This window comes from Brachypodium distachyon, chromosome 4 (assembly GCF_000005505.3).
Source record: "Brachypodium distachyon strain Bd21 chromosome 4, Brachypodium_distachyon_v3.0, whole genome shotgun sequence".
NCBI lineage: Eukaryota > Viridiplantae > Streptophyta > Magnoliopsida > Poales > Poaceae > Brachypodium > Brachypodium distachyon.
The window spans coordinates 44,519,501-44,546,069 of NC_016134.3; the positions used below are offsets into that span (position 1 = coordinate 44,519,501).

Sequence of the window (26,569 nt, forward strand, 5' to 3'; positions counted from 1 at the left end):
ACTAAACAAACATGCATTCATCGCATTTCGAAGTCTCAGCTGTCAAGAAGAATACATTCAGAAATGCATAACCGCAAACTAGTATGGCTAGAGTGATGTCTACAGAGTTACAGTAGAAAAAATGAACTTACATGATTACATCACAGATGTTAAGCCAGCGCTGGTTGCAGCTACAGAACAATTCGACTCTGACATCTACAACAAACTCCCGACCATTGCAATGATGAATCTTGGATAATCTGTCGCCTCTCATGCTTTGGGTTTCAACAAATGGCGCCCTCAACAAATTCTCAAGGCTTCTAAACCATTCTATTATGAAGCCTTCAATGAGCCAATGCAGAAATCCTCAATGATATCAAAGACTCTAGTGCCATGTTGTGGGCTGCAGGTCCAGAGAGAAGAAGCTCATCAAAGTGAAGGAGAAAAACAGAGGAGCAACAGAAATAAACATTTTTAATACATATACTTGCTAATAAATCATAGAGGCTGAAACAGAGGAGCAACAGTTTCTCCGGTATGTAGACTACATGAGCGATTGAGGATCAGCTGAAACGTCAAATTACTTGCACACAACTGCCAAAGATTCCAGCAGTAGCAATCCGGTTCCAGTATAGGTAGCTTGAGAGCCTAGCCATCTTTGCTTACTGAGAGAACAGAACTGTCTCTTTTTAAGGTTGCTGTTCTTGTGGTATTGTAGGCACCCACAATTCTGAGACTAAATATTCAAAGGCCATAAGAACACCGCTATAAAAAAATATAGTAAAAATCCTACAATAATTATCTCGCTTTGGGAATACACAGTATTTGAAAAAACGATGAAAACAACAGTTTAAAATTAATGAGGTCCTTAAATGGCATAGCAGAACATGCAACCCAGTACACTGAAGAAGATAAGAAGCTACTAACCCAAAAAAGCCCTCTGTGGAATCATCCCCAGCATTGTTTAGAATGGCATCTCCGCCCGGATGTTCCTCCACATAAGGAGTAACATCATAAACCTGGTGCAACCACCAAATACAAATTGATAAGGCTGTAGATCACCAGAGATGGGTAAAGTGAGGTGGTCATTCCATTTCTGCAACCTTGTCTTTGATGATTATCCAACAGTCCTTCCTGGTGTTGTGCTTTGAGACTTCATCCTTTGTATAGCTCCTAGATGTCTAACGACAACCATACCAAGAATTTTGCATCAGACCTTCAAGGTGGCATTCAAAAAATCTGCCTGGTAGTACTGCAGCATGCAGGCTCAGAAACTAGTCTACTGAATATGACTTCGAATGATTAATAGTTTACCGTTCCATTAGCATCTGAATCGGTTTCTTTTGCTTTGTCTGCAATACAGCAGTAGGTATAAATCCAATGCTTTCAACTTAAGTCATTATGTTCGCAGATGATGCAGCTTGTACCTTTTCTCTGGGATTTTGGCATTACAAAGAAAGCTCCTAGCGCAAGAAGGATGACAAGTGAGACGATTACAAAAATTTCCATCTTGCTCCTCTGGTATTACAGAACCTTGCAGTGACACAAGTAATGTCTGCACTAACAAAAATACTAGAGGTCAACAGAGATACTGACAAAAGGAGCAAATGTTAGGCTTAGGATTTTTAAGCAAGTAAATGATTAGAGAAGATGTGTTATCGTTACTAAGGAATAGTTAAACATCTCAATATTCAAATTAACCATTACATGGCAGTATCATAGCATCGCTAACAAGTTAAAGGATAAGACCGATAGAGAACAGGAGAGGAGTTAATGCAAACAACAACCCCTGAATTCAAGTACTAAATCTGCAACAAGTAATTCCGGAGGGAGTAGTAGATGATTAGTACGGAGTATTATTTAGTGAAACAACTGTTAGCAGTGGTAGGTCCGTAGGTGACGATCCCTGCATCTTAGGCGACATATTTTGGATAACGGTTGAAACAGCACGAAATTGGAATTTGGTAAGCAGGTATTGTTCTTCGTAGTACGTCGTACGATCCGAATACATCCATTTAGCAACTAGGCGAGGGGTGGGGAGCCTTTTGCAAGTTTGAGGCAAATGAACGCATTTCTGTTCATCGTCTCTGGGCCATGCTATAGATGGGGGGAGACAGACCGAGGGAGCGGGAAGAGAGGGGATTGCTTACCACCGTGGCTGCCTGCTCCGCCTCTGCTGTCGCGGTGGGCGGCCGTCAAGGATTCAAAGGGGCGGCGCCGGCGGGTCCTTCGGCACCCAGATGTGCTAGATCGGTGGCGCAGGAGAGGGCGTAGGAGCCTCCTTCACCTTCGTGTTTACTTTTTTTTTTGAGAAAAAAGAGAGAGGGGATACGGCCTGTCTTTTTTTTTTTCTGAACTATGCTACTCTCGGCCCAAGAGCAATACGGCCTCCCGAAGCTATGCGGGCCTTCCAATAAAAAGTTCCAATTCTTACAAGAAAGGAGTGAAATCGGTAAGATCGATTGCTCCTCCGCTGAATTTTCTTTCTCAGAGCAAATTTTGCAAGGCTTCGCATTTAAACAACAATTCCACATACATTTGACATTTAGCAGCACGTGGCATCACACAAAATCTACAGCTACAAGTATGACCCAGCTGGCAAGGGTCGCTTCTTTGGCTAAATGCCTACGGGTGCTGACTGCGGAGTTCACATGGCCTCATGGAAAACAGTCTATGTCATCCGCCGCCAGTTGCTGCCATGCTCGCTTGCCCACATTGAGATTGGTGTTCGAGAAACACAGAGATGCCACAGTTTGACCTCTTATTGGCAAATTTGCTGATTTATTTACATTTTAGTGACACTGTGCTTGCTAATGCTATATCGTGTACTGAAGCCAAATGCGACTGAATCTGCGTCTGTGCGCACCAGAACTGACTGGAAGGGCCAAGCGGACACGAGACGGTTGTTCCGTGGACAAATTGGTTTCCTGTGATTCTTTGACCTTGACTGTCCTTTGTGCTTGTAGGACTGAATTATGTTCCACAGCTTCCTGCCTACCTCTGCCTGTCCATATATTACTGACACCAGCAAATAATAAAGTTGGTATCCTACATTCTTTCCCTCAACAAAAAAAAAGGTTGGTATACATTCTTTGGAGGTAATTTTTTTGAATACAGGAAGAAATAAAAACATAGAGCTTGCACCAGCCGGGAATCGAACCCGGGTCTGTACCGTGGCAGGGTACTATTCTACCACTAGACCACTGGTGCTTTGATGCTTCAATGGAGATTTTTCCTTTCTCGTAATATTACTTTCAATCACTAGCGGTGACCGCTCTGCTATTATCACTGGTGGCTCGTTAGTGGCGGCCGGAGCAACCAACTTTCAAAAGGTGCTCCCGGTATGGTGATGATGCATGGATCGAATGCTGTGTGTCGAGTCAAATTCAGGCATAGATACGTAAGCGAGGCGATCGAGTCCAGATTGCTGCATGAACCTTGGCAGCCGGCCGGCTGGCTGGACCAAGACAACGTTCAGTTTGACCTCTTTTCTTACTAACAACTTGGATCCTGAAGAGAACAAGTGTCCGTTAATCAGGTACTGAAGGTCAAAGCGTTCGTGCGTGTGATTGGACTGCATTATTTCGCGGCTGCCATTCAATTGTTCGAGACTTGGAGCGCGCCTACCTAGCTACGGGGATTCCTTTGGAAGAACGTGTTTGCCGATCCGGCGGCTTCAGATTCAAGGTAACTGGGCGCGGCTCAGCTCGATCACATGGGCCAGTCGTGCATGCCACTACATCAAGAACGATATACTCATCGCTCGATATGATAGATGGCCAGCATGGCGGCGTGGCCGAGATGGGCGGCCTGGTTATACGCGCTTGGACGGCCCGTCCTAATTAAGTGTACGTGCTCGATACAGACTCCACACCCCTGCAGGTGAAATCAGTTTGTCAACCAACTAATTAACCATGTCAGCTACGAACATAGGTGGAACAATGAGTCCACCCTTCTCCTGTACATCCCACGCTACGGCCACATGGCTTTTGCAATGAGAGCCCGTTGTGCGGCCACGTCCCGGCCCGTACGGTGCGGCCGGGCACTGGCTTCTGAAGCGGAATCGCCGGGTATTGCATTCTGGCCGGTTCGAAGGAACGCATGTGGGGAGTTTCATGCATTTGATAGTATATAGCTGGTCCAAATCCAGAAATAAACCAAAACCGACGACGACTCGTTTGGAGGATACGACAAATTAAGTTTGTAATGTTCAAATCATATTGAGTTCTGCCTAACCAAAAGGCAGCAGAAACTATGGGGTTTCTATGAGAATCTCCTATGATGTTATCACGTACACTTTCTTGGGTCTCCTGAAAAACTACTCACTCCGATGTTAAATTCTTGACTCAAATTTGCTCAAATATATATGGATGTATCTATTCTTAAAAGACGTCTAGATACATGTAATATTTCGACGACAATTCAGAATCGGAGTGAATAATTAACACTTAACTAAAACATATGGATTTGAGGATATAGCTCTCTTTAGATAGTCCACACATGCACGAATCCGCATCGATCGTTTCCCCCATCGCCCGCCAGGTGCCACACCAAGCAGCCAGTGTACAACTCTCGCTGGCTACGTACGGGAGCCTTTGCCAGCTTTGAGCACGCACTGACGCAATCATTCCTGGAGATATATAGTTTATGGTCGACTGTTCTAATTCCTCGCGCGCCGGGATCCAACTAGAAGAACATGTCGACAAACTTAAACAAATGTCCCGTCCAGCATAGGACACGTAAAAGCACTTACAGTTACAGTAGAGCACTAATAAACAGACAGTTAGAATCTGAACAGCGCCTCGGAACCTCCAAACGAGGGAACCAAGGTGAGCTGTACGGAGGTTCGGCCACGTGGCGGAATCTCTGCTTGCCGACTCCTTTGCCTTGCCGACACATCACTTACACGTCACGGTCCCCATGCAATATACTCACCCGTATAGCCGTCGCCCAACCAATCAGCTGCACGAAAAAGATGCACGTGGAGGCCGAGTGGATTTTTGCGTCTCGCGGCAGACGGATAGCTTGAAACGGGCCCACCGGGCAGTTGGACAGTTGGTGTAGTTGACGCCTAACCGTACACGTCGGCGTGGTGTAGTTGAGGTTGAGCTGAGTACTGTTCCCTTGGAAAGCGACCAGCAGGATGGAGTCAGCGGCACATTTGGACGGTTTAACACACACATCAGCGAAGCAGCGATATTTTCGTTACGGAATATCTTTCCTTGTATCCAGAAAAGGAGCCACCGTTCTATAAGTTGACACCGCGCGTGTGTCCTCGCAAAAAAAAAAAGTTGACACCGTGTGCATGCGTCCGGCAACGACGCGTGATGAGGGAGCAGTTCGTGTCACGTATGCATGTACGTGGGCCGGTGCGTGATAGCATGAGTGTTGCTCGATCGTACGTGTCGTGTCCTATACCGTGCCCGGGTATCGTGATCGAGGGACTATTATTAATCGCTATATATACTTGAATTCTTGAAATGACTACCGGCCGGATCATCGGTCTACTCTACCTCAGTTCACCCAAATAATGTGCTTAATTCAGAGGCGCCGATGGAGTAAATATAGTCGGAGCTGATGGAGCGACTAATGCATCGTTGTGTTTGCGTTTTGAAAGTAAACCCATCCAAATTTCTACGCTATATACAAGTATATGTATACGTATATGGAAGACTGAAGCAGTTGTGCACAATTTACTACGCCAGTCTCCAAATCCTTGCGGTACCTTTCTTCAGGAGCCAAATGCGATATTTTCGTTAGGTCTTTCTTCCCTTTGTGTCCAGAAAAGGGACACCGTGTGCATGCATCCGGGACCGAACGACGCGTGACATGGGAGCGGTACGTTCGTGTCACGTATATGTATGTACGTGGGCCGGCGCGTGATAGCGACTAAGTTGAACATGCACCGTCGTGTCCATGCATTTTGTAAGTATGAACCCGTCCAAATTTCTACGCCAGTCTCCAAATCCTTTGGCAGTACTGGTCGCAAAAACAGCGGTACCTTTCTTCAGGAGCATCCTATTTCGTACTGCTTGATCAAAAGGTCGAAGTCAGCCACGGTATTCTCTAGCTAGCTACGGAGTAGTTAACACACACCTTGGACAATATCTTAAGTAAACAAACAAGCCGGGTAAACAATTAAGGTTCTGATTTCTAAATTGAAAACTTTCAGGCTTTCAGCCGGGCCGTTGTTAAGTCTTGCGGTACACTGGCACCAGTCCTAATCAATGTCTCAGAAGTATCTTAATTGTGCTGCAAAGATAAATATAAACAACGAGAGGCTGATCGACACCTGCATATATACACTGATCTATCTAAGCTGCAAAGTTTCACCGTCTTTAGTTCTGTACGGCACCGACGAGCAATTTCGATTCTCCAATTTTTGAACTCCCTCACCTTCCCAAGTGGCCAAGATCATACGCATGCGTAAGTTAAAAGTTACTACTACTACTACTAATAAATTTATTAAAAAGGTGTTCTGGAAAAGAAGAGAGAGGGTCCATTTCGGATTGCATGATTGATGTTAACTTTGCCTTTCTTTTCTTTTTTATCCCAGGGGGAAGGCGCTAGCTTTGCCTTGGGTGCTGGGACTCTGTTACGTGAACCAGTTTTGTGGAAACAGAATATTAGCCTCGCTCCCAAGTCTTAGGGGCGAAGAATGCGCTTTCCGTCTCAAAAGCCCGCTTTCTTCACGCGCTGGGTCTGCTTCGTCTCGGCGAGCAGCATGGGATGGTGGGGATGTGGGGAGTGCTCCGGCGGCCGGCCTCTCACCCAGAAAACGAGAGCATGACAAACAAGTTTTATACATACAAGGAAAAGCCGCAAACGTTTTGTTCGTGTTTCATACAATTAGCGAACTAAACATATATCAATTGGTTAGCTTGCTTACGGTGGAACTAGCCCATCAATTTTAAGTACTCATTCGATCAATATTACTTGCCGCAGCTTTGTCTAGATACGCACTAGACAAAGCCGTGACAAGCAATATGGATCGAAGTGAGTACTAGGGAGAGTACTATTTATTCAATAATTTTTTCAGCGGTGATTTTATAGTCAAAAGTAACGTACTCATCGACAACGAACGTCATCGATGGCTTCATCAACATCAAGATATGTCGGATCAGTTTCTCGAAGATGCTCATACGGAGTAAGATGCACACACATTCACATAGACGAGTGTACTTATGTATTTGTGAGCATCTAAAAAGATCGTGGAATCAAGAAAAGAAGAAACATCTACTCTGCGGTGATTTTTCTTGTTTGTTCTATTGATGTCCCTCTCACCTTCGGCGGCACATCCAAGCCGACGAGCATGCAAGTAAATCCCGAATCAACATCTAGAGCAAAGATTACAAATATGAGTGCGTGGCTATGTCTCAAGCGATGATTTTTAAGAAAAATGTTTAAATCTTAGCTGACGTATCACAGTCGTTGTTGAATGAATATTTGGACGTCATTCCATTTTCCTATTTCTACTGTCCGTTTAAAATCTTAAAGATACTCCGTTGTCCTGGCGGTGGTGGACACCGAGCTTGTTTGGGTTTCGGGTTTACTATCATTTTGTCTTTTCATTTGGGTCTTCTTCCCTTAATGATCTTACATTTCTTTACAACAAAACATAAAATCCTCCGTGCAAGAAAAATGACTTTAGTGATACTGAAGAGTCTATGCTGCATCCGTCAAAATCAAAGCAAGAACATAAAGCCCAACTAGGAGCTAGATACATACTCCACTCCTAAATTAAATCCGTCGACAGAGATTTGTTCCCACTCCCACCGCAACCACAAAGCCATCACACTCGTGTAGCTACCAACCGTGCACCTGTCTAACTGTCTAGGCTAATCGAATCAAATTCCAAGATGCAACACGTCGAAACGGACGGCGACGCATAGATCCCATCGAAGCGAACACGCTGACCACACGCAGCAGCTAGCTAGCCAAAGACCACACAGATCGGGCATAGTTATGAACGCTATTACCAGTAAACCGACACACCAATGAAACGAACGAAGCAATAGACATAAATTGGGAAAATGGGAGAGGGGAAAGGAAGAACTAGATGTGAGAAAAACAAAGCGATGCAGAAAGGAAAGGGGTTTTGATTCTTTTTAGGCACGTACTGCCTACTGGCACCGGCGAAGACTCGGACGCCCGCCCGCCTGTCTTGAATCTTGAAAAGGCTAACCGGACAAGCATACGAGAAGATTGGACGATACAACGTTGCACCCCGTCATCAATTGTGTTGTCGCCATATGTAAAATCAGGTCACGCATAAAACCTTTCCACATATACCTACTGACGATGTTATTTTGCTCTGCGTTTTTTTAGTTTGAAGCCAACGATGGTGAGTGTAGATTCTATAATTAACAAAAGAAAATCGTATGATTGTCCAAATTGTATGTAAGTTTTTTTTTTTTTGAGGGAGTTTATGTTAACTGGATTATTTAGAAGCAGAAAATCCCTTTCTCCAATAGAGTCAATTTGCCCATCTCTATGGCATATTGACATGGCCGACAGTGGTAGTCAGCCGAGTGTGTCGCCTACATATGAAACCATCCTCCTGTCAACTAGACTATTTCTTTCGGTTTTAGATGAACTGGGCTCCGCTTCTCCATGTTCTATGTGGCTAGTTCCAATGGTGGCGAACTACGGTGAGTATTTTTACAAACAAAAAAGGAAGTAGCATCGTTGCAACATCAAAAGTGATCGTACACCAAATGTCCATGCGTAACAAAAAGAAAAACGGTATTTCGTCCATGCAGAATACATGCCAAACACTACTCGCGGAACACTATAATGTCTTTTTTTTTTACCAGAGCAACGCATGAACATTAAACTAGTATTAAACAAAATTAACGGCAGCATGCACTCAGAGAATACATTCTAGTAGCTTCCAAATTGCACAAAGACGTATGCTCCGTAGAAATTCAGTGAAGATTCCTAGATTCATCATCAGTTCTATCGTGTAACAAAAATAATTTAATACCCGACGAGATATAGATTTTTTTTTTTGTTAAGAGTAAAGCTAGTGTAAAGCGACAGAGTTCCAGCTCCTCGGGACAGGACCCCACCCCCCACCACCGCTCGATCATATTCGCAGGCCCGGCACGCGCTTCCGCCGAATCCTCCGGAGCCCCCACCCTTTTAAACCGGCCGCACGCCACCACCACCCCGACCGACTACCCCCCCCCCCCCCCCCGAGTCCTTCTCCTCTCTCCCTCTTTCTCCTCCCAGCCCGAGCGACACGGCGAAGACGCAAGCCACCCAAGCCAAGCGGACTCGGAGCCGAGCGGACCGAGCTAGGGTCTGCCGCCGCCGCCCCCCACGAGGTGCGTGCTCTCTCTCTCTCTCTCTCTCTCTCTTCTTCTGCTGATACTGGTGCCCGCGATCCTAGCGGCTTGCGCGCGGCGGGGCTGGGTTGATTTTACTGCGTGCGTGCGTACGACGATTCGGCCGGGGGTTGGAGTCGTGGGACGGCGAATGCGGCAGGGATCTGGTGGGGGTCGTGGGTTCTCGATCCAGTTCGCGCTAGCTGCTGTCCTCTCCTCGTTTTGATCCAGCACTTCGGGTTTTGTTTACTTTTCCTTCCGCCGAACTCGGTGGAAAATTGGTGAACCTGCGGGGAGGGAAGGTAGCCAGCAGCCATGGCGAACGATTGACGAGCGCGCGCGCAAGCGAGGGGGGCTCTGACTCACAAGTGGGGGGCGAGGAAGGATTTTCTCCTGGTCCATGGCGCTGATACATGCGAGGATTTCTCTCCTTACCAACTCTTCGTTGAAAAATATCTTGTAATCTCAAAAAAAATCATCAGTTATTATTGTGTAAGATACTGATTTCCGAAAATTATTGTGCAAGATATATAATAGTTGCACACATTCCAATCTCCTAAGACGGTGATTTTGTTGTATAGTAGTATTCCATTAAGATCCTTGTTTTAGGAGGAGATTTTGGTTGATGAATCTGGCTGGTTTTGCTGCAGGCTCCTCCTCTTGAGGCCGTCAACCCTGGCCAATTGGGATGGAACTGGTGGGATCGCTGCTGGTGAACATGACCCGCTGGGTTGATCCTTCCGGGATTGAGTTCTTCGGGTGGCTCATCACCGTCGGCTCCTTTGGCCTGGCGGCGCTCATCTACGGTCTCCTCAGGCTGCAGAGGGAGGCGTCGCTCTACTGGCTCAAGGCGTCCGCCAGGGAGAAGAAGGCCGCGTCAAAGGTTCAGCGATGCCCCTGCTCGAGCCATAGCTGGACTGAGGACTGCTTCCGAGGTGGCCAGCCTTCGACGTGCTGCGTGTGCCTGTCGTCGCTAGGCTCCGCTCAGGGCGTGGGATCCAAGGGCCCTGATGCTGATGTGGTTCACCGGTGCTCTGTGTGCGGAGTGGCAGCTCATTGGTACTGCTCGCGGGGTGCTGACAACGACTGCAAGTGCGTCGCGCAGGCTGGTGCTTCCACTTTGCTGCATCACTGGTCGGAGAGGTGGGTGGAGATGGATGACAACCCGGAGATATCCACCTTCTGTTATTACTGTGAGGAGCCCTGTGGTGTGCCATTCCTAGGTGTATCTCCTATCTGGCGCTGCCTCTGGTGCCAGAGGCAGATCCATGTTGATTGTCATGCAAAGCTGCTGAAAGAAACGGGGAACACCTGTGATCTTGGCCTCCTCAGGAGACTTATTGTTCCTCCTCTGTCGGTGAAAGAAGTTGGTGAAGCTCAGGCAATCAGTGGAGTGTTCAACTCATTCAAAGAAGGCTTTGTCACTTCTAGGGGTCGGATTAAAAGGCAACGCAACAAGAAGCGCATGAACAATCAACCAGGTGTTAAGACAAATCCGACTCCTGCAGACAGTTCAATCCTTGACTCAGTTCTTGAAGTATTTGCCAAACTTCAGAACCTGAATGAAAAGGATGCACTCGCAAATCCCAAGTTATCTAGAAACTCTCTCAAGGAAACACATGGATCTGACATTCCCAATGGAGGAAAAAAGAAGTATGAGCTTGTAAATTTGCCACAAGATTCAAGGCCGCTGCTTGTTTTCATCAACGGCAAGAGTGGGGGCCGAAATGGGCCTTCTCTTAGAAGAAGACTTAACATGCTGCTGAATCCCATACAGGTAATTGACCTTATTCTTTACCTTGCATGTTGGAAACAGCTTATCCTTATCTATTGCTGAGTCAAATAAACCATTTTGCAACTTGGTGTAGTTTCTTATTAACACATCTTCTGAAATATTGTAACCATTTTTCATTCTCTAGTTTAGTTAAGTAGGCCATTTATCCTGTCTGATATAGGTACTGTATTGATGTATTGCCAGTTAATGTTGCTATAATAGCAGATAAAAAAAAAAGGTTGCCAAAAATAGTAGATTCTCAGGAACTTGTGCTGTATAGTGTATAGTTCGTATCAAATAGGCCCTGAATCTGCCATCCTGTCTCTGTTTATATTTCAGCTAATATATACTTCCCGTTTTCCTAAATATAAGATGTTCTACCTTTGTCCTAAGTCAAACTTCTTAAAGTTTGACCAAGTTTGTAGAAAAATCCACCAACATCTACAACTCTAAATTAGTTCTATTAAATCTGTCATGATATATATCTTCATAGTATACTAATTTGTTATTGTAGATATTAGTACTTTTTTCTATAAACTTGGTCAAACTTTAAGAAGATTGACTTAGGACAAAGCTAGAACATCTTATAATTAGGAACAGAGGTAGTAATCGCCATTAGTTTTCTTTGTTCACTGGTGTTATTGGTTGTAATAAATACTCTAATCTTGATCTGACAATTGGGTTCTTATATCAGATATTTGAGCTAAGTGCTTCTCAAGGACCTGAAGTTGGATTGCAACTATTCCACAATGTAAAACACTTCAGGATCCTTGTTTGCGGTGGGGATGGAACTGTAGCATGGGTCCTTGATGCCATAGAAAAGCAGAACTATGAATCTCCTCCCCCTGTTGCCATTCTCCCACTAGGAACAGGAAATGACCTTTCACGTGTTACACGCTGGGGTGGAGGTTTGTCTTCTGTTGAAGGACAAGGGGGAATATGTGCACTTCTAAATGACGTTGATCATGCAGCAGTGACAGTGCTTGATCGCTGGAATGTAGCGATCGAAGAGAAGAATGGAGCACAAGGTCAATGCACCAAGCAAGTAAAATTTATGACTAATTATTTAGGTATGCTATCCTTCAACTACCACCATCTTAATTAGGCAACATTTCTTATATTACGTATCTCAGTTAAGACAGAAGTTGATGAATATGTTCTATTTTCTATTGGTTTCTAGGTGTTGGATGTGATGCCAAGGTTGCATATGACTTCCACACTACCAGGGAGGAAAGCCCAGATAAATTTTCCAGTCAGGTAGGGATATCTTGTAGCCTTTCCGCAGTTTACATCTATCTTACTGCAAAATGTTATTCCCCTCATTTGGAGCAAAGAGATCTAGTTGTTATATTCCCATAGGAGACGAAGTGCTTCTTGTGAAATTCCTGAATAATTCTACATTGCATACAATGCTAACTATTACGGAGTAGATTTTATGACGCCTCTTCATGTCAGCTAAAAATAATGCATTATTTTCTACTTTGTAGTTCGTGAACAAGCTGTTATACGCTAGAGAAGGCGCTAAGGATATGATGGATAGGTCGTGTTCTGATTTACCATGGCATGTTAGCCTTGAGGTTGATGGAAAGAACATTGAAATTCCAGAGGTAACCTTCTTCGTATATTTCATGTATCTCTACTTTCTGATTTATCATTGGTCGATTTTCTTATCTGTTATTTTCATCAGGATACAGAAGGTGTGATCGTTCTGAATATTGCTAGCTACATGGGTGGTGTTGATCTTTGGCAAAATGACAATGAACATGATGACGATTTCATTTCACAATCAATGCACGACAAAATGCTTGAGGTGGTTTGTATATCTGGGACATGGCATCTAGGCAAATTGCAGGTAAACATAATATTCATGCTTGATGTGTGTTAGCTAATTAGCTTTTAAAATTCTGTACATGTTCCAGAACATATGTTGTTTTTGCTACTATGTAGTACTGTTAGTTTTTTAAGAATAATGTTGGGGGTAGGAACTCATATACAATGAATTTTGTTGCTGTGGTTGACAGGTAGGGCTTTCGAGAGCCCACCGGCTAGCCCAAGGGAAAGTTATAAGATTTCACCTCCACAGCTCATTCCCTGTTCAGGTTGATGGGGAACCATGGATCCAGCCACCTGGGTGCCTTGAGATATCTCATCGTGGACAGGTACTTTACCTCTTTATATACAATAGATACACATTATGTAAATTCTGCACATAATCCTTTTTCACATGAAGATGCTCTTCCTTTAATGAAATATAAATCTAATTGCGGTTTGTGGAACAATGTGACCTTTGCTAGATATTTATATAAATTGTGATTAGTGTTTTCGAACTCTAACCGTATTATGATTCTTAAATAATCTTTACGTCCATTTTCCAAATGTGATGATAAAACAGCGTTCGCGCAGCTGATTGACCAACTTCATATCTATTTCAGCGCACTACATATGGTATCAGATAGGCATTTAATTAGTTAAAGATGCACAGTGAAATGGTTTAATTAGCAATGCCTTGCTGTCATGCAGATGTTCATGTTGAGGAGGACATCTGAAGAGCCCACTGGGCATGCCGCGGCCATCATGAGTGATGTCCTCGTGAATGCAGAGTGCAACGGTGTAATTGATGCTGCTCAGAAGAGATTGCTCCTCCATGAGATAGCTCTCCGTTTATCCTCCTGACACTCCATATATAGCTGTCTCCCCTCAGAAAGCTAACAGCATACTATACTGTTGATACCAAACCCTTTTGTGTCGAGAAGTCCCTTGGCACAGATGAGAAAGGCATACGGCCGGTAGATGTTGATGTATACACCAAGGGAATAGAAGGTTCCCCGCTTTCATGATTGATGGTACCTTCCAGAGTTCAGATAGGTTTGTCGCTTCTTTGTTGGCTGGGCTCATCTGAAGTGGCTACCAAGGTGAGATAGAAGAATCCCAGTTCAGACAGAATTTTGTAGAGCTTAGAGCACTGTAATTGCATATAGGTCTCGGCAAGGCATTGTAACTGCAAATAGGGCTCTTGTAACTAGAGAGTGCGTCAATGCGTGTAGTTTAAGTTTAATCTCTTACTATGTCACAAGCATTGTGGATTTTGCTACTTCCAGCGAGTGACTAAAATTTTGGGTTGTGGTGAAGGAACTGATGGTGATAACTCTGCTGATTTATGTTCTTCCTGCATGTTTCTATATCCGTGTTCATGATGAAAAGTTGCTTGTGAAATTTAGGCAAATTATGTTGACCTTTTTCGTATCAAACAACGACACACTTAAGCTGCCAAATTGCCAGTTGCCGGCGGTGACGCCCATCGGTCCCCAGGGCACGCAGAGTGCTTGCTATATCTGTCATTTATGCGTCAATCCGATGAAGGGCATAGCTGATGCCCATCTATGATCTATCTGTCAAATCTGTGCAGCCACGTACCAAATTAGATCTTCTGAACATCCAATAATGCAATATGGCACAACTTATACAAGTTGTTTATCTAAAAATCCCTGCATATGTGTTTACCATCCTACTCCTAAGAAAATTCCCAGGGGTGGCTGGGTTTTCATACACTTCACCTGAAGATCTACAAAAATACGCGTGTTAGTCTGCCACTGCCATAGCTGAATTCTTCTATTTCACGGTAACACTGTTTGTAATTCATCATCAAACTAAAACACACACACTCTTTGCTTTTAATGTGATACAGATTTCACTACAACTAACTTTCCAGTCATATATGTCAATAGATATAAAGTAGTTCCAGCTTCCAAGCAGATCCAACAAGGCAATAGATATAAAGCAAAGTATACATAGTTCTTTTGGTCTCTAAGACAAATCCAGAAACCCCCATCAGGTACAAATGCTTCTATGACCAGGTTTACCCTCCTTAAATGTATCGCCGCAGTAACAATGGTAACATAAAAAATGTGCAATCATACAAATCTTCACTGAATTCACTAGTTTTTGGCGACAAAGGTTAGGTAGTACCAACCTGAAACGGCCATAACAAGCATAAACAAAGGGAGTACGTAGTCCAGAAATATGTTTGGAGCAGGAGAGCCTTTGTTCCTTTGCATCGTTTGGGAGTTCAGTGCCATATAACTGCCATCAACTGTTCCGGCATCCGATGGATTAGGAGGCACATAGTCCTCAATGCTTCCGATCAGGTAGCTGTTCATCATGCTGATGGCTGATGTGCTGTGGCCAACATCTTCAAATGCCTCTGTGGCGTCTCCAGAGGCTTCAAGAATCAATTAAAGACAGATGCAGCCAAATTTAGCAACTTGTCAATATTTGGCGTGTCCATTTTCCAGATGGATCGCGTTCAAAGGCTCAACTGATGTGTAAATATTGCAGTTTTTTTTTCTGATAGTTAAATTACTACACTACTTCACTATATCTGTACCCAGTCCACATGCGCACAAACCAAGGAATCACTAAATCAAGGGGGAAAAACAAGATAACCGTAAATAGTAACATATTACAACCAATTAACGTGGTATCACTTCAGTTTAAGAAAGAACTATTAACATGACATCGGTGAAGAGCCAATGGATATTGTCTACATTGTATTGTATGGCCTATTCCATCGTATTCTATCATCGATGGTATAGCAAATTTCAAATCCGCAAGAAGAGGTACTACCAAACATAACCAATGACCATGAGGCTCTGAGCTCTAATACAAACACAAGTAAGCAATCTGAGCATATCATTACACTTTGAACTTCCCTAAAATCTAGGTCTCTATAAGGGAATTCATCAGTGTTACTGTTAAGAGGTTCGAGTTGATCACCAAAAGTAAGTCAACCGAGCCAAGGAATATGAATTATGAATTTTGGTATCACGAGATCCACACACACAGAGAGATAAATATGGCAACACAATGGAATCCCATATTGCCGTAATTCAGTGCCAACAGTATAAGAGGGGTCAGTAACTTACTATTCCTTGAAATTCAGAAATGAAGCCAGAGAAGCAACGGGTGGAGAGATCTCATTCTTACCAGATACATGGAGCAGAACGTCCTCTCCACCAGGGTGGTCCTCCAAGAATTTGGTTACATCGTACACCTGAAAAAAGCAACAAAATCAGAGAGTACAAAAAAGAAGAGGAGAATCAGACTAACAGGAAAAATCAACAAACCAAACAAAACTAGATCTCCGACCAAAGGAGTCTGATCGATAAAAACAAAGAAAGGAGATTCATGTCTTGTATCCTTGAGTACTGACCTTGCCATGGATGACGACCCAGCAGTCTTTCCTGGAAGAGTGGGGCGAGACGTCCGACGGGGAGAAGAGCTGCAGCTGCATCGTCTCGGTCTCCTCCGCCATAGATGGAGTGGAGACAACGCTCTCTTCGACCACTGGGGGAGCAGAGCGGAGAGGGATATCCAAGAAGAAGATGCTGGGCGCAAATAGGAGGAGGCAGAAGAGCTTAGCTGAGCTGAGCACACCAAGAGAGCTTGCTGCTCGTCTTGGTCTGCGGTTGGTCGCGGGTTGGTGTGTGGCTGCTCGCTGCTCGGAGACGACGAGGCCGGACGTGACGTCACGGTCACAATGGGCCGCTTTTGGATACAGTATTGTTGGGCTGTTCGGCCCAAGAGCCCAGTTGTTTTGGGCTCTATGAGCCCTGAGGGACTAACATCACGGTACATGGGGTTTTCTGGTCTGTGACTTTTTGGTAGCATCACGGTACATGGTGTTTTCTGCAAAAAAAATATTCAAATCTCTTGCTCCATAAGACCACTAGGGGGGTTATTTATGAATAGGGTAAGTTGAGTGTCTCACAGATATGTCATATTGGTCGTTTTTAAAGAACTTGGCATGTTAGTTCTTGTGTGGCCTCCTAAGTTTGTATTTCTAGGCTCCTCTATAAAATTGCCATTCTATTTTTTTCAAATATTTTCCAAATTGGCCATTACGGTAAATGGGCCGGGTCGGTCGTTAGGAAATAAGTTTGGTGCACTTTAATTTGGGGTTTAATATATAGTTCGGTTCCAGTTTGGACCCATGGACGGATCCAAGGGGGTCGCCGGGGGCTTCGCCCCCTAAGAAATTTTATACTAATAAGCTCATTAAAAATCATTTTAAAATAGGTGAAGACTCTGATCGCTCCTAATCCTAACTCTCCCCTAGTGTCAAATTACTGGCTCTGTCCCTGTTTGGACCCAAAGTTTTGATCGGTGCACGAGAACTTGTTCCCTTCTTTCAGTTTAATCATGCGTGGCCAACGGGTATATATGTAATCTGCCAACAGCTAGTTGTCTTCGTCCATCAGATTTGACCAGTCCAGTAGTATCCTGCAGGCAGAATTCAGCAGAGTTGCTCATGGATATGTTCGACAGCACACAGAAAATGACTTGCAAAAGCATGACTGCATGAGGCGCGTACCTTCCAAATGCCTTGCCTAGCAACACTTAGTTCATGCACACGATCTGCTAGCTATATATCGACTCCTCCATGACCACCATTCTTCACATCATCCAGCAATCAATCAACCACTGGCACTGCAAAGAAAGAAATAGACGAACGGGGCGCAAACAATGGCGTTGGGCCGCCGTTGGTGTGTAGCAGCTCTTCTTCTCGCCGTCTCCTTCATCGCCGCAACCGCAGACCCTGAGCATGGCCTGACCGTCTTCTGGGGCCGGAACAAGGACGAGGGCTCCCTCGCGGAAGCCTGCGACACGGGCATCTACAACACGGTCATCATCTCCTTCTACAGCGTCTTCGGCCACGGCAGGTACTGGGGCGACCTCTCCGGCCACCCGCTCAACGACATCGGCGCCGACATCGTGCGCTGCCAGCAGAAGGAAGTCGTCGTGCTCCTCTCCATCGGCGGCGGCGGGAAGGACTACTCGCTGCCGACCGCGCAGTCCGCCGTCGACGTCGCCGACAACCTCTGGAACGCGCACCTCGGCGGCTCCCGCCGCGGCGTGTTCCGCCCGTTCGGGGACGACGTGGCGGTCGACGGCATCGACTTCTTCATCGACCAGGGCGGTGCGCCGGACCACTACGACGAGCTGGCCAGGCTTCTGTCGACCTACAAGACGCGCCAATACGACCATGTGAGGCTGACGGCGACGCCGCGGTGCGTGTTCCCGGACCGGCGCATCGAGCGGGCGCTCGACACGGGCGTGTTCGAGCGGATCCATGTCCGGTTCTACGGCGACGACCGGTGCTCGTACCCGCACGTGCACAAGGACGGGGTGATGGCGCAGTGGAACAAGTGGTCGACTAGGTACCCCCGGAGCTGGATCTACCTGGGGCTGCCGGCGGCCAACGAGCCGGGGAGGAACGACGTCGTCGGCGTCATGTCCTTGAAGTACGACCTCATGCCCGGCGTGAAGCAGGCGCCCAACTACGGCGGGGTCATGCTCTGGGACAGGTACCACGACAAGCTCACCGGCTACGGCCGCGACATCTACAACGCCGGCGTCATCTAATTAAGTAACAAGCATTGTAACTGTGTCTGTGTGTGTGACAGTGAAAAATTGCTTATAAGCTGTGTATTGTACGAATAAATCATCAGAGGTCCATAATGAGACCTCGAGATCGATGTTTTGAATTTTTCTAATTGATGCAATCTGCAACTGTGTTAGCATGCATGATCGGTTTTGAATAATCATCCTGTTTTGTTTGAAACTAAATCGGATTTCTGCAGCACGGGTTTGGGATTACGGTTTGACGAATTGGGGGAATCTGGTTTCGTGCCTTGATATGGCGATTCTGAGTTTGGGTCTCGGTCTGGGACCCAACCGTGTAAAAGAGATTGCCATCTCACGGCGAAACTAAATCATGTGCGAAACTGTAGTTGTGTTGCTGTGTGCTGAAACCTGGAGGCTAGAGCAGTCACAAGTAATTCTTATTGTGACCTGCAGAACAGCCACTTTATCCATCTTTGCTAGAATGCCTTGTTGTTTGAACTGAATTGTGTGCACAGATGAAAAGGGGAACAGTCCTGAAACCCGGAGCAATCACAAGTAATTAATGTTGTTATTGTGAACTTTCTAGCTGATCTGTATAACTTAGAGCTGAAATGACATAATGTGAGATTGTGAGCATTTTAGCAATATCAGAACACTCCCCTTGCTTGGATTTGATGGTTCAGGTTTTGAGGAGTCATCAGATTTTGTTTCAGATTGCGGCAAATTTGTGCAGCAAGGGTTTGGTATTACCGTTTGATGAGTTCAGGGCAGTTCGGTTTTGTGTCTTGGTCAGGGGTATTTGCGGTTAGGCTGTGGGATGCAACATGCCATTTCCCAGGAGAACCAAAATTTGTGTGCATACAGATGGAAAGCTACATAGGAGAGTTCTGAATTCCGGAGTAATTCATAATCTTCTTGTGACCTTATGCCTATCTTTGGTAGTATGATAATAGTGTCATTTCGATTTCTTTAGTTATATGAACTTATTTTATAGCCATATCTGTTTAACTCAGATTTGAAATAACAAAATGTTGGCTGTGTTCCCATGCTGTGTGCATTTTAGTCATACCTGAACATTTTATTCATGTTTCCGGCAAGTAGACTGCCGGCTCGATAGGAAGGCGTCAAGACCCTCCTATATTCTGAGGATTATGAGCCCTGCTGTTTGGAAACTGTCATGGTCGGGTAGTGAAAAAGAGTAAAATCTGTTTAGTAGGTGAGTTTGTGGTATTGTCACGGTACATGTTTTTTCTGCAAATTACACTTAATTGTGCTTCACCATAATGTTTCAATTGTCTTGTTCAGTCAAATCAGTAAACCACTAGAGGTTTGGTTTTAGCGCTTAGGAAATAAGTTTGGTGCAGTTTAATTTGGGGTTTAATGTATCGACTTAATGTATAGTTCGGTTCCAGTTTGACCCATAGTTTTCACCGGTGCATAAGAAAAGTTACCTTTTTTGGATAGGACAACATGTTCCCTTCTTTCAGAGCGAATAACGCTTTCCCAAAGAGAGAAAAGCATGGCCGACGGGTATGTAATCTGCCAACGGCTAGTTGTCTTCGTCCATCTGATTTGACCTGCCTAGTAGTATACTGCAGGCAGAATTCAGCAGACCTGCTCATGGATATGTTCGAGAGAACACAGGAAATGACTTGTAGAGGCTGACTGAATGAGGCGCGTACCTTCCTAGTAACACTTTCTTGACGCACGATCTGCTAACTATATATAGACCCCCCCACCATTCTTCACATCATCCAGCAATCAATCAACCACTGGCACTGCAAAGAAAGAAATAGACGAAGAAGCAAGTCAAGAACAGGGCACAATGGCGTTGGGCCGCCGTTCGAGTGTAGCAGCCCTTCTAGCCCTCTGCTTCCTCGCCGCCACGGCAACCGCAGCCGCTGAGTACGGCCTGACCGTCTTCTGGGGCCGGAACAAGGACGAGGGCTCCCTCGGGGAGGCCTGCGACACAGGCATTTACAACACGGTCATCATCTCCTTCTACAGCGTCTTCGGCCACGGCAGGTACTGGGGTGACCTCTCCGGCCACCCACTCTACAACATTGGCGCCGACATCCAGCACTGCCAGCGCAAGGGCATCCTTGTGCTCCTCTCCATCGGCGGTGGCGGGAGCGAGTACTCGCTGCCGACCTCCCAGTCTGCTGCCGACGTCGCCGACAATCTGTGGAACGCGCACCTCGGCGGCTCCCGCCGCGGCGTGTTCCGACCGTTCGGCAACGCAGTGGTCGACGGCATCGACTTCTTCATCGACCAGGGCGCGCCCGGCCACTACGCCGAGCTGGTCACGCGCCTATCAGGCTACAACAAACACTATCGCGGCGCGCCGGGTGTGCGGCTGACGGCGACGCCGCGGTGCGTGTTCCCGGACTGGCGCATCGAGCAGGCGCTCGACACGGGCCTGTTCGAGCGGATCCACGTCAGGTTCTACGGTGACGACCGGTGCTCGTACCCGCACGTGTACAAGGACGGGGTGATGGCGCAGTGGAACAAGTGGACGGCGAGGTACCCCCGGAGCAAGATCTACCTGGGGCTGCCGGCGGCCAACGCGCCGGGGAGGAACGACATGGTCGGCCTCATGTCCATGAACTATGACCTCATGCCCAGCGTGAAGCAGGCACCCAACTACGGCGGGGTCATGCTCTGGGACAGGTACCATGACAAGCTCACCGGCTATGGCCGCGACATCTACAACGCCGGCAACATCTAATTAATTAACAAGCATTGTAACTGTGTGTGTGTGTGTGTGTGTGACAGTAAAAAAGTGCTTATAAGCTGTGTATTGTACGAATAAATCATCAGAGGTCCATAATGAGATCTCGGGATGGATGTTTGAAGATTTCTAATTGATGCAGTCTGCAAACTGTTAGCATGCAGAAAAAATCAATTTTCTCGTTTTATTTTATTCTGGCGAGTGATAACGATATGTGGTTAAATGGTGTTCATGTTCTTTGGCTCGGAACTGATCAGAAGTTCCAAATACTTAATTTCGGCAAAGTCAGGACATATTATATTTAGGAAAGTAGCTAGTAGTATGCAATTGAGTATAACTAGACGATGTCCCGTGCGTTGTCGCTGGACTCAGGGTATGCAATTTGGATGGACGCTCGATAAAAGAATGACCGATATAATGATGAGGGTACAATTATGCAAAATAGTACTTAAACCCTAAGATACCATATAGTATAAAAGTCAACATAATACCAGTAGGATTTTTTTGAGGAAAAGCATACCAGCATTGGAAAAAATCAGCACATGGGTGGTTTTGTATCATGCAACAATAGCAGGTAATGTAGAGGGTATGCATGGCGGTATGCATTATGTGTGAGATGTTATGTGAGGAACAGGAAAAAAAAAAGTAAGACTAAAGCATCCTAACACAACTATAATTGGCGTTGCTAATAGATGCTACAACAGTTGCAACAGATTATCTGTCTGGTTTCTCATATCCCAAAACTTATGAGACTTCGCTTCACCATTGTCTGAGTTAATGGAAAGGAATTATTTTCAGTAAAGACAGTGGTGAAAATCAGTGTAATATAGTTCCCAGTCTAGGCGATCTACCATTGTCCATGGTCTTTGAGCACAAAGCTCGTGAATAATTATCATTTACCAAGTATACGTACCAATATGCTATTTAAGTAAAATTTCTATAGGCTGCTTAATTACACATACAGAGAGGTAAAAAAAAGAATAAGTTTCTAGTTGTTTCACAGAAACAAAGGGAGAAACCTGATTTCCCGACGTATTTCCTTTTAGAAATGACGCTTCTGCATGGAGATCGATTCATAATGGTGTGAAAGCAGCCCAATCAATACTAAAAATAAGGGGAACGTGTCGTGAAAATGAGGTAACACTAACATGGAAGCTCGAGGAGGCAGGAAAATAGGTAGTGAGAGCCTCCCTCTTAGATATCGAAGATTGGAAACTGACTTCATGGTGGTCAGGGTAGTAACATCCGCTCTCCACTTGCACTCCAAATCACATGACCTTTGAGCACAAAGATCCAAACCTAGCGAGGTGGACGCATAACAGAGGCCTGGCTGCTAGTGATGTCTTCTGGCAGAAGTACTCACGTATCCAGTCCAGAAGCAGAGGAGGTGTATGGGGACAATGGTGCCGGTCAAATAGCTGCAAAGACATGGACGAAGAATTTGCACCTTTGCAGTCAACATGGCAGATTTAGCAGGGTTCCAATTGGATGCACTTGCTATTAACACCTTAGCAAATCTAAAATAACCACGAGGACAGAAACAAAGGAGATCTCTAACTCCTCGTACCTACTTGCACAGGGAAACCAAGTTTCAACTATATCCTCTGCAAAGCCAATCTTCGAAAGAGGCAAATCATCAAACACCTTCTCTGCAAACCCGGGGCGAATCATCGGACAACCTTCTGTAGGGGAAGGGAGAGTGTCAAACCTGGGGTTGGAAGTGGTCGAAGTGTGGAGTGTGGTTGTGGCTGCCAGGCTCGCACAGTGGTCGAACAACGGCTCCGCCTCCGCTCCGCTGCCCCCACGCGTGCAAAACGCGGCTGCGCCCTGTGGACCACTTGCGCGGCCGGCACGCCCTCGACGCTGCGCTCCGCGCCCCCCACGCGCCCCGTGGACCTTGCCACCGCAGGCCAGCGGGCCACTGTGCGCCTCATGAGGAAGAAGATGCTGGAAGAGAAGACAGAAGATTTTTTTTTTTTTTGAGAACAGAGGACAGAGAAGATGGACCGGGAACTCACCGGGGCAGGAGATGGAGCGCCGAACGGGCCGGTAACGGGCGCGCAGCGGCGGGAGTCCATCTGGGGCTGGAGATGGGCCGCAGTCTCGGTTTTTGTGCTTGCAGGCTGCAGCAAAAGCCCAGCTATATACTCGTTCAGGTCTGTGGATATATAGAGCTCTTTCTCCTTCATTTCCCCCAAAAGGCCAAAAGATTTTCCGCGCCTACATCTGCTTCTCGCGCGCCAAAATCTCGGAGCAATCTCTTGTGGTCACGTCAATGGCACCGACGACGAGGGCTGGAGCTCGACGTGCCCTCTTCGTGGACGAGGTAGTTGCTCCCTTTTTTTTGTCAGGGGTTAAGATTTGGGGGGTTAGGGTTTTGAGGAACCATCCTGTTTTGTTTGAAACCACAGTGGATTTCTGCAGCAAGGGTTTGGGGTTTCGGTTGGACGAATGTGGGGAATCTGGGTTTCGTGCCTTGATACGGGGGATTGCAAGTTTGGGTCTTGGTCCCGGACCCAACCGTGTAGATGCAGAATCTATTGCCATTTCACAGGGGCACTAAATCTTGTGCGAAACTGTGCTTGTGCTGCTGCGTGCTGAAGCCTGGAGGCTGGAGCAGTCACAAGCAAATTCATGATCTTATTGTGACCTGCAGAACAGTCACTTCATCCATCTTTGCTAGAACGCCTTGTTAAGTCATGTTTGAACTAAATTGTGAGCACCGTTGTGCTTGTGCTGCTGCGCGTACGGATGGAAAGGGAAGAGTTCTGAACCCGGAGCAATCACAAGTCATTCGTGATCTTATTGTGAATTTTCTAGCTGATCTCTATAACTTAGAGATGAAATGACATAATGGGAGATTGTGAGCTATGTTATCTTGTGAGCAATTTAGCAATATCTGAACACTCCCTATTGTGGTCAGTGCTTAGGATTCGATGGTTCAGGTTTTGAGGAATCATCAGATTTTGTTACGGATTGCGGCAAATTTGTGCAGCAAGGGTCTGGTATTAGGGTTTGATGAGTTGAGGGCAGTTAGTTTTGCGTCCTCATCAGTGGTATTTGAGGTTAGGCTGTCTGATGCAACCTGCCATTATGCAGGAGAACCAAAATTTGTGTGCATATAGATGAAAGGCTACATATTTCCTCTGTCCAACAAAAGATATCTCAAGTTTGTCAAAATTTGGATGTATCTAGACATGACTTAGTGTATAGATGCATTCAAATTTGGTCAAAGTTGAGACATCCTTTGTTGGACGGAGGGAGTAGGAGAGTTCTGAATTCTGGAGTAATTCATAATCTTCTTGCTGCACAACAATCAGTATGCCTATCTTTTGTAGAATGCTAATAGTGACTTTTTTGATTTCTTTAGTCATATGAACTTATTTTGTGGCCATATCTGTTTAACTCAGATTTAAAATCACAAAATGTGGGCTGTGTTGTCATATCGTGTGCATTGTAGTCATATCTGAACATTCTATGGATATTTTTGGCAAGTAGACCGTGGGCTCGATGGGAAGGCATCAAGACCCCTCCTGTATTCTGAGGATTATGAGCCCTGCTGTTTGGAAACTATCATGGGGACTAACATGTCGGGTACTGAAGAAGAGTAAAATCTGTTTAGTCAGTGAGTTTGTGGTATCGTCACAGTGCATGGTGTTTTCTGCAAATTACTCTTAATCGTGCTTCACCATAAAATTTCAATTGTATTCTAGAAAAATAATATTTTGATTGTCTTGTTCAGTCAAACCACCAGAGGGGTTCTTTATGATAGGATAAGTTGAGAGTTTCACAGATATGTCATATTAGTCTCTTTTTTAAAGAACTTCTTATGTTAGTTCTTTTTTAAAGAATTTCTCATGTTAGTTCTTTTTTAAAGAACTTCTCATATTTCAAGGTTCTTCTATTAAATTGGTATTCTGATTCCTGAGCATTTGGTATATACATGTGCGTTCCTGCTGACTAAAAAGTAATGCCAAACAAGCGACTTAAATGAAACCATTCATACTTGCTCTTATCTCAATGATTTGTGCCAAATCAATAGGTAGTGCAGCCTAAAGGCAAACCTACCACTGCCACCAACTGAGATCTTCATAGTACTAAACATATAAATGCCAAACTCAGTAATCATTGGAGTTTACAACGACCTTGTTTAAGCGGTCGGGCGGAATTAGCATTATCAGATAAATGCTTATTTTTTCAGGATTATTTATTTTGTTATTTTTTTTCAGTCCACAGCTGATGAACCTTCTGACGCGTGCTCACGTACGAATGAAGACAATGGTAGGGCTAGGAGGAAGAGAAGAAGGTCTCTCGATGTATTCTCATATGCATATGAACAAGATGTCATATTGAGGAAAAGAATGGCCAAGTTCACTGCAATGTTTGGTTGCATTTTTTTCATGGTCATGTTTATGTTTGCTTATGAGGAAGAAGAAGAGGAAGAAGATGATGATGTGTCTACTGAAGAGGAAGAAGATGAAGAAGACAATGATGTGTCTACTGAAGAAGATAAAGATGATGTGTCTACTGACATTCAAGAAGAAGAGGAAGATGATACATACTATCTTGATGCTGATCTCCTGGAGTGTTCTTTGGATTGCTTGAAAGCAGTGAAGGCAAGGATCCGTCGTGAACTAGGTCCGGGCAATGTGATCTGCGATGAAGTCATTGATATGTTTGAACATGACCTGGATATAGATCAAGACGAGCTGAAGACTGCTCATGACATGTTTGCCTCTAAGGACAGGAAGTTCAGGTCGCTGATGGCACTTTCTATGGATATGAGGAGGGATTGGCTGTTGATTCATATCAGGAAGCTGTGAAGTTACTGATCAGCTCAATCTTAACAGTAGTGCTAGTAATCGTCTACCTGGTTGCTATGGGCTATGGCTTGTTCTGACGTTTAGCCTACGATGTTCATCGCTGGTTACCCTTTTCCTATGGTCAAATATGAATGCTACATATTATGCATTGGTCGTTCATATGATTGGACGCTTGATGGATGTTGAACAATGGCTTTGGTCAATGATATGAAAAACCCTTGGTAGTAACGTTTGGTACGTTACTGGTCCATTTCCCTTCCGGGTCCTTGTCACCATAGGAAATGTATGGTGCATGGGAGTTCGAAAAAATCCTCTAAAAAAATCTGAAATTATCGAGTGCATGGATGCAAGGTAGCAAAGGCAGGGACTGGGTATACCTTGTTTTTGTTTCCAGGTAAATTGTTGAGTAATTTTTTTGAACTAGCAAGCCAATCACGCTGGACCTGCTTGCATCCCTGACAGGCTGACACAACCACACAAGGTTTATCTACCATGTCACAAAATTCCAAATTTAAGATTGGACCCATAA

General features: G+C 45.2%; 7 protein-coding genes and 1 non-coding gene across 8 annotated transcripts; 4 read left to right on the plus strand and 4 right to left on the minus strand.

The window, feature by feature from the left end:
* Positions 1-2: 2 nt before the first annotated feature.
* LOC100829854 (cytochrome B5-like protein) lies at positions 3-2,301 on the minus strand. Its single transcript, XM_003578722.4, has 6 exons — positions 2,130-2,301; positions 1,407-1,534; positions 1,294-1,331; positions 1,083-1,160; positions 907-998; positions 3-382 (listed from the first exon to the last, which is right to left on the minus strand). The coding sequence occupies exons 2-6, from the start codon at positions 1,486-1,488 to the stop codon at positions 313-315; spliced, it is 360 nt and encodes a 119-aa protein (XP_003578770.1). The 5' UTR covers positions 1,489-1,534; positions 2,130-2,301; the 3' UTR covers positions 3-312.
* An 817-nt stretch (positions 2,302-3,118) lies between these two features.
* On the minus strand, positions 3,119-3,189 carry TRNAG-GCC. Its single transcript has one exon. It is a non-coding gene; the product is annotated as a tRNA-Gly (tRNA).
* A 5,985-nt stretch (positions 3,190-9,174) lies between these two features.
* LOC100830160 (diacylglycerol kinase 2) lies at positions 9,175-14,261 on the plus strand. Its single transcript, XM_003578723.4, has 8 exons — positions 9,175-9,308; positions 9,959-11,085; positions 11,777-12,152; positions 12,263-12,339; positions 12,570-12,689; positions 12,770-12,934; positions 13,104-13,241; positions 13,603-14,261. Exons 2-8 carry the CDS (start codon positions 9,997-9,999, stop codon positions 13,753-13,755), a joined length of 2,118 nt encoding a protein of 705 aa, XP_003578771.1. The 5' UTR covers positions 9,175-9,308; positions 9,959-9,996; the 3' UTR covers positions 13,756-14,261.
* Positions 14,262-14,825: 564 nt separating this feature from the next.
* On the minus strand, positions 14,826-20,077 carry LOC100831901 (cytochrome b5). The gene is made up of 4 exons (XM_014903003.2): positions 19,938-20,077; positions 16,292-16,767; positions 16,066-16,132; positions 14,826-15,301 (listed from the first exon to the last, which is right to left on the minus strand). The coding sequence occupies exons 2-4, from the start codon at positions 16,391-16,393 to the stop codon at positions 15,018-15,020; spliced, it is 453 nt and encodes a 150-aa protein (XP_014758489.1). The 5' UTR covers positions 16,394-16,767; positions 19,938-20,077; the 3' UTR covers positions 14,826-15,017.
* Positions 17,438-18,683, plus strand: LOC100830985 (xylanase inhibitor protein 1). The gene has a single exon (XM_003578726.4). It carries the CDS (start codon positions 17,605-17,607, stop codon positions 18,502-18,504), a length of 900 nt encoding a protein of 299 aa, XP_003578774.1. The 5' UTR covers positions 17,438-17,604; the 3' UTR covers positions 18,505-18,683.
* LOC104584752 lies at positions 19,893-23,434 on the minus strand. The gene is made up of 2 exons (XM_024463079.1): positions 22,926-23,434; positions 19,893-20,264 (listed from the first exon to the last, which is right to left on the minus strand). Exons 1-2 carry the CDS (start codon positions 23,404-23,406, stop codon positions 20,248-20,250), a joined length of 498 nt encoding a protein of 165 aa, XP_024318847.1. The 5' UTR covers positions 23,407-23,434; the 3' UTR covers positions 19,893-20,247.
* On the plus strand, positions 20,261-21,342 carry LOC100831596 (xylanase inhibitor protein 1). The gene has a single exon (XM_010240309.3). The coding sequence runs from the start codon at positions 20,312-20,314 to the stop codon at positions 21,212-21,214; it is 903 nt and encodes a 300-aa protein (XP_010238611.1). The 5' UTR covers positions 20,261-20,311; the 3' UTR covers positions 21,215-21,342.
* LOC104584751 lies at positions 23,418-26,268 on the plus strand. The gene is made up of 2 exons (XM_010240308.3): positions 23,418-23,543; positions 25,447-26,268. Exons 1-2 carry the CDS (start codon positions 23,493-23,495, stop codon positions 26,038-26,040), a joined length of 645 nt encoding a protein of 214 aa, XP_010238610.1. The 5' UTR covers positions 23,418-23,492; the 3' UTR covers positions 26,041-26,268.
* The last annotated feature ends 301 nt before the right edge of the window (positions 26,269-26,569 follow it).

Coding starts and splice junctions, on each gene's coding strand:
- LOC100830985 (XM_003578726.4), top strand. CDS start 17,605: ATGGCGTTGGGCCGCCGTTGGTGTGTAGCAGCTCTTCTTCTCGCCGTC.
- LOC100829854 (XM_003578722.4), bottom strand. CDS start 1,488: ATGGAAATTTTTGTAATCGTCTCACTTGTCATCCTTCTTGCGCTAGGA. Junction 1,161..1,293: donor ATTCAGATGCTAATGGAACG/GTAAACTATTAA, acceptor GGTTGTCGTTAG/ACATCTAGGAGCTATACAAA. Junction 383..906: donor TCCACAGAGGGCTTTTTTGG/GTTAGTAGCTTC, acceptor CTGGACCTGCAG/CCCACAACATGGCACTAGAG.
- LOC104584751 (XM_010240308.3), top strand. CDS start 23,493: ATGGCACCGACGACGAGGGCTGGAGCTCGACGTGCCCTCTTCGTGGAC. Junction 23,544..25,446: donor GTGCCCTCTTCGTGGACGAG/GTAGTTGCTCCC, acceptor ATTTTTTTTCAG/TCCACAGCTGATGAACCTTC.
- LOC100831901 (XM_014903003.2), bottom strand. CDS start 16,393: ATGGCGGAGGAGACCGAGACGATGCAGCTGCAGCTCTTCTCCCCGTCG. Junction 16,133..16,291: donor GGGTCGTCATCCATGGCAAG/GTCAGTACTCAA, acceptor TGCTTTTTTCAG/GTGTACGATGTAACCAAATT. Junction 15,302..16,065: donor CGTTCTGCTCCATGTATCTG/GTAAGAATGAGA, acceptor TGATTCTTGAAG/CCTCTGGAGACGCCACAGAG.
- LOC100830160 (XM_003578723.4), top strand. CDS start 9,997: ATGGAACTGGTGGGATCGCTGCTGGTGAACATGACCCGCTGGGTTGAT. Junction 12,153..12,262: donor ATTTATGACTAATTATTTAG/GTATGCTATCCT, acceptor ATTGGTTTCTAG/GTGTTGGATGTGATGCCAAG. Junction 13,242..13,602: donor AGATATCTCATCGTGGACAG/GTACTTTACCTC, acceptor GCTGTCATGCAG/ATGTTCATGTTGAGGAGGAC.
- LOC100831596 (XM_010240309.3), top strand. CDS start 20,312: ATGGCGTTGGGCCGCCGTTCGAGTGTAGCAGCCCTTCTAGCCCTCTGC.
- LOC104584752 (XM_024463079.1), bottom strand. CDS start 23,406: ATGAAGGAGAAAGAGCTCTATATATCCACAGACCTGAACGAGTATATA.